This window comes from Dipodomys merriami, unplaced genomic scaffold (genome assembly GCF_024711535.1).
Source record: "Dipodomys merriami isolate MVZ:Mamm:240054 unplaced genomic scaffold, mDipMer1.0.p SCAF_12, whole genome shotgun sequence".
NCBI classification, from domain to species: Eukaryota; Metazoa; Chordata; class Mammalia; order Rodentia; family Heteromyidae; genus Dipodomys; species Dipodomys merriami.
In genome coordinates this window covers 42,246,321-42,252,320 of record NW_027202493.1, presented here as the reverse complement: position 1 = coordinate 42,252,320, position 6,000 = coordinate 42,246,321, and the positions used below count along the sequence as shown (strand labels likewise).

At 60.4% G+C, this 6,000-nt stretch overlaps 1 protein-coding gene across 1 annotated transcript in view; it reads right to left on the bottom strand.

Annotated features, from left to right (window-relative positions):
- Positions 1-556: 556 nt before the first annotated feature.
- Positions 557-6,000, bottom strand: part of Scara3 (scavenger receptor class A member 3) — a 29,062-nt gene continuing 23,618 nt past the window's right edge. The window contains exon 6 of the mRNA XM_070016733.1: positions 557-2,300. Within this exon, the coding sequence (XP_069872834.1) occupies positions 1,861-2,300 (440 nt within the window). The 3' untranslated portion in view covers positions 557-1,860. The remainder of the gene's footprint in view (positions 2,301-6,000) is intronic.

The window sequence follows — 6,000 nt, the reverse complement described above, 5'->3', positions numbered from 1 at the left end:
CAGCAGCTAAATCAGCACCCCACCCTCTCAGAACCTCAGGGGACCTCAGGCCGCACAGATGGGTGGGGAAGTGGCAAGGCCTTTCTGTGGTGACCCCGTTCAGCACCTCTTTCACTCTACCCTGAAATAGAACAAGCAAGCCAGTGCTCAGGGCTTGCCCTGGGCCGGGTTTTACCAGCAGAAGACCTTCATAATATTCTTAGAACAACAGATCCTGGCGATTTCTGGGGGACTCGACCGACATCCTGTTCCTGAGATTGTTGTGGGGCCAGCGCCCCCGGGGCATGCCTGGCCAGGTCTGTTCCATCTCTTTGTCTGAGAGACGAAGCCCGGTCCCGTGTGGTCCTGCCCTCAGACAGTCCTTGCTTCGGAAGCTCCTGCGGCTTACTGCAAACCACTGGGAAGTCTTGGCTGACCTCAGCGCTTCTAGATTGAAGGGCCCTAGGCTTAGGGACAAATGCCACCATGGGACACTCGGGACGGGTGCCCTTCAAAAGTCAACGCCAATCTGAATCCTAATGGCAAATCAGGCAGAAAAGACAGGAAGACGCCCCTCTCCTAGAAACAGCTTTTTACTGGGTCGGTATTATTATGTGACGTGATATGGTCGTACGTGGACAGGGCGTTACATGTTGTGGGCAGGGGCTCGTGCAAGCCAGTTGCACATGTAGGTCGCCGAGGATGTGACGTGAAGACTTGGAGCAGGCCGAGGGCAGCTGGGAGCAGACAGCTCAGACGGGAACTCCTCCCTGGCAGTGGGGCCGGAGGTGCGTGCAGGGTGCAGGGCAATGCCACAGGAGCCTCTCCTGGATGTCTGGACTCTTACTGCTTGGGTGGAGAGCACTCTAGCCATTCTGGGTGCAGTGGGGCAGGGTCACTAGGGACAGGAGGACCTCTGGGTATGGGAGGCGAGAGCCACCTGGTGTCAGCTGATGTCCTCCTTCAGCCCGTTCCTCCCCGGCCCCCACGAGGTGCGCGGCTGGGAACAGGGCACCTCTGCCTCAGTGGAGCACAGCTCAGCTGTGCACAGAAACTCTTCATCCCCGCCTTAGCCTCCTGTTTCCACATCTGCAGCCTTCCTGCGTGCTAGGGAGCACCTAGGCAGAATGCTCCAGAACCTTACAGTCTCTTCCTCATGCAGATGGAACTCCCGCTTGGACTCCTTCCCAGCTGCTTCTGAGATGCAGGGGCAACATTAGGCAAAGGATTTGGGGACATGGTGGGGGGGGGAAATCCATTGGGCTTCTGAGGGGTGCCAGGCCCAGGGCCCCCAAAATGCCAGCCTGGGGGGAGGCACGCTGCCCTCAGGAACAGAGGCAGCTCTCTGAGAGCCCTGTGCCTCTGGCTGCTGCCGAGCTCACCTCCTCCCTACAGTGTGAACTGATGCCTTACAAAAGTTGCCCTAGGTCTTTTCAAAGGGGATGGGGAGGGCAGGAAGCTTCTGGCCCCCGTGAGTGTAAAGTTACCAGAAAGATGGAGCGGGTGCGGCACTCAGAGAGAGACCCAAGGCCTGCGTCCCGAGGCAGCCAGCTCGCTAGTAGGCTCAGTCCCAGGGGAGGGGTATTCTGCCCTCTCCTCCTGCCCAGTCCGCCACGTTGGCCAGAGGGCCGACTGTGTGACTGTGAACAAGTGTGTGTGTGTATACGTGTGCATGTACACACGTGTGTGCACGCATGCACGAGGGGAGGTTGCTCTCCTAGGGCAGAGTCACTGGGGGCCCAAAGCTGCAAGTCAGCCCTGCATCACAGTCAGAGCATCACGAGTGTCTGTGCACGGTGAGGCTTTGTGTTCCCATCCCCCCCCCCCGGGTCCCCTGCTGTGTGGCAGTGTCCGGGCCAGGGACCCTTCTGGGTAGGGGCTCTATCTTCCAGGTGGGCCTGGGGGTCCAGGCTGGCCAGGGGGTCCCTGGATGCCTGGTTCACCCTTCAGCCCCATGGCCCCCCGCTGACCTGGAGACCCTGTTTTCCCTGCAATCCCTGGTTTTCCCTGAGGTCCCAAGGGCCCAGGAGACCCCGGGGGCCCCTCTGGCCCGGGAGCTCCCACGTCCCCTTTGGGGCCTGGCTGTCCTCTGGGTCCTCCAGCGCCAAAGCTACCCTTTGAGCCTTTGAGGCCCGGGAAGCCTCGTGGGCCGACTGGTCCGCGTTCCCCCACGGGTCCAGGCTCCCCGGGCTGCCCTTGGGGACCCTGAGGTCCCGGGGGGCCTAAGTTGCCAGGGTCTCCTTTGGGTCCTCTGCCGCCAGGGGGCCCTTTGGCACCCACATCGCCTTTGAGTCCTCTCGGTCCTGGAGGGCCAGGGGCACCTAGGATGGAGAGAAGAGGGCACAGGTCACGCAAGGTTTCATCAGGATAGCGGGTGCAGAGACGTCCGGGCGCGGGACAGCAGGCCGCACAGGGCTGTCACTCCGCATTCGGGTGGATCCCTTAGCTGTTGGTGAAGCGAGGCTGGGAAGAGCAGGTGCGTGCAGTGCAACCGCACACATCCGGAGCGCGCATCGGGTCCGATGCCAACTCCTGGTCTCTGACTCCCAGGCCAACCCCAGGCAGGGAGTCGAGCTGCAGGGCCGTCTGTCCTATGCTGGAGGCTGTCTGACCTTCTGCTGTGGCCCCTACGACACCCAGTGACCCTCAGGCATCTGGGTGCAGTCAGAGAACGAGTAAGACAAAGCCAGGCAAGTGAGTCAGCAGCAGGCACTCCCACAGGGAGTCACGCCCAGAGAAAGGGAGATTCCTCCAGGAAGCCCGCCCTGACTGCTTAAGCCTCCTCTCTGAGGTCTGGGGGCTACTCCTCTCTAAAGAGAAATAGAGAAATCACGGTGCAGTGGAAGCCAACACTAGGTTTCTGTCTTCTGGGGCCAGAGGCTGTGGTCTCGGGAGGGGTGAGACCAGGTGTGTGAGGAGGTGAGGTCTCCAGGCTGCACAGGGCCTCTTCTCCTGGTTGATGGAACCTGTGTGTCCCCATCCCCAGCCCTCTGTGTCTCCTCGGACTGCTTCCATGTGGAACACTGACAGTGAATACCTTCGTCTCTGACCTCAACTAGAAACTAGAGCCTGATGGCCCCAGCAGAGCCGATGACAACCTTCCAGTGTTTCCCCGCCACTCCCTGCCACGCTATGTGGCCCTTGTTGGCGTGCCAGCAGAGAGGCTGCGTGCCAGCCCGTGGATGGGCCGTGGGTGGGGGCGATGGTGGCATCTCCAGGAAGCCAGGAGGCGGGAGCTGCCCCCAGGCCCCCAGTGAGCCCCTCCTGGCACCGCAGCCCCCCCACAGACCCGGGCTGGTGGTGTGCGCGGCAGCCTGGGCCTCCCCAGCCTGGCGGCCTCGCCGGGAACTGGCAAAGCCACTCAGGGCTCCTGGGCCAGCTGCGAGCCCCAGAGGCCGAGGAGAGCCAGTGAGCAGAGGAGAGGCCATTCGAGGCTATTCTGGGGGAGGAACACCCCTGGGCAGGTCCCTCACCCTTCCGAACTCAATTCTAGAACTCTCGGTGGAGAGCCTCACTGAGCACCCACAGGCCTGTGATGCTCCACGCTTGGTACTCTGTTCCCCTGTGTGCCCTTCTCCTGCTTGGCTGGCCGGGGACTCTGTCCCACCCCTGTCCTTACTCCTTCTAGATGCTTCTTTGGGCTCTCTTCTTACCTGCCCTGGAGATGGGAAGTCCCCTGGGGCCTGCCCCCAGCTCCCTGGTTCTTGGGTTGTCTGCTCTTGACCTCCGGCAGAAGCAGCCCCAGTCCCCATCCCCTGCCTAAGAAATCCCAGTGATGGGGACACCCTGTCCCTCCCCGAGCCAGCAGGGGACACCTTCTTTGCTGGACCACCTCCCCTGCTTGACTGGAGAAGCACACTGCTGGGAGAGGTTTTTTGGGGGGTGGGGCAGGGGTTCAGGCCAGCAGCTAAGGAGAAAAAATGGAGCCGGAGGCCACTCTTGCCCACCCTCCTCCCGTCCCTCTGGCCCTCCTCCCAGGGCAGTTCCAGGGCAGGGCGGTGTCTTTCCCTGGATGGGAAGTACCGCGTGCCCACGTGTGCCCGGTGGCCACACAGGCAGATGCCTGGATCGCGTGATCCGCCTCACTGCCTCCCGTGTAAGTGGAGGCAGGACCCTGGGGAGAAGGTCACCTCTCCCACCCACGGCCGCTGCTGCTAATCACCATCGATGGGAGCACAGAGGCAGCAGGTGGGAGGGGGTGGAGCGCAGCGCCGCCCGCATGGCTTGCCTGCCGCACGGCTTGCCCTGCCGCACGGCTTGCCTGCCTCTCCCTGGCTCTCGCAGGTGCCCGTTCTGCAGCCTGGCCTCCCTGGCTGCCTGTGTCTGGGCTGGGGCCTGGAGCCTGCACCATATCAGCTCGCCTAGCCAGCCCCGCTGCCGTCAGTGCCTGACTTTCCTTCTCCCTCTCCTTTCTACTGCACGGCAGGGCTGGGCAGGAAGGGCCAGGAGAGCAATTAATGCGCACCCATGGTGTCAATGAGCCGGCTGTGTCCTCGTAGGTTGTTGTTATTTTATTTTGGTGTTAGTACGAGAGCTTAAACTCAGGGCCTGGGTGCTATTGAGCTTTCTTTTGTTTGTTTGTTTACAGTTAGCATTCTACTACATGAACCACAGCTCTACTCTGGCCTTTTTGTTTGTTTGGGTTTTTAAAAATTTTTATTTGTTTGTTTTTGCCAGTCCTGGGCCTTGAACTCAGGGCCTGGGCACTGTCCCCACTTGAGCCACAGTGCCACTTCTAGCTTTTTCTGTGTATGTGGTACTGGGGAATCAAACCCAGGGCTTCCTGCATGCAAGGCAAGCACTCTACCACTAAGCCACCTTCCCAACCCTGTTTGAAGGTTGTTTTGGTGGTTAATTGGAGATAAGAGCCTCACAGACTTTCTTACTTGGGCTGGCTTTAAGCCTTAGTCCTCAGATCTCAGCCTCCTGAGTAGCTAGGGTTATAGGTGTGAGCCACTAGTAACAGGCTAGTTTGTTATTCTTATTTTGTAGATGACCAGCCACAGTGCAGAAGATGACACCTGGTCCAAGACAACTAACCAGCCGGTCCGGACTCTAGGCCAGCGGCTCTGAGATGCAGACTCCCTCCCATCCCTACTGCCCTTGACAGCCTATGACTGGGACTACTGTGCCTCAGCCTTCAGGGCTAAGGCTGCAGTGGACTGGTACTGCCTGAAAGCGGGGGAAACCCCGAGGCCCTCTTCTAAAGATGCTGAGGGGTCCCTAAAGACTAGGAAGGCCCAGGTAGGATGACACACACCTGGTATCTCGCTAGTCAGTTGGCAGAGGCAGAAAGATCAAAAGTTTAAAGCCAGCCTGGGCTACATAGCAAGACACTGTCTCAAAAAGCCCATCCGTGGTGAAAGGCTTGCCTAGCACGTGCAAGGCCCCGGCCGCGCCCCTGGCAGGACAAAAGGCAGAAGAGAAAGTAGGAACGGGGCTCCTTCCGCAATGAGCATGGCTATCACCAGGCCCTGGTCTGCGTGAGGACGAAGCCGACGGCCGCCGCTCACACAGGGGGAAGGAAGGTGTTGAAGCCGCTCCGAGGGTAGGGATCAGGGTCGAAGGAAGGGGCTTGCCTCCACTCTGCGGGAAGGCTTCTTAGGGCGGGGGTGAGGTGAGAAGAGCCCCGAGACACCCTGGTAGCTCAGGAAAACATCGGCTATAATTAGCTGCCCAGGCCCATTTGGGCCCAGCCACAGCTGACGGCGTGTCTGAGGTAAGTGGGTGGTCAGCTCTGTGGTCTCAGCTTGGGGTGGGAAGGAGGAGAACAGGACGGCCTGAAGCGGCTGTGTTCTCAGGACAACCGCCCATGAGCAGGGCGGGCACGGGCAAGGGGCCTCCGCGAGCCGCCCCTCGCAGGGGAAAACCAGGAAACTACGTGGGTAGAAGGAAGTAGAGACGAAGGGGTGTCTCTTAGGTAAGGAACCCAAGGGAACGCATCTGCCTGGACAATGGGGGGCGCAGGGTGGAGCAGCCGCAGCTGGGGTGTCACGTAGAGTGGGTGGGCTCACGTGCCTC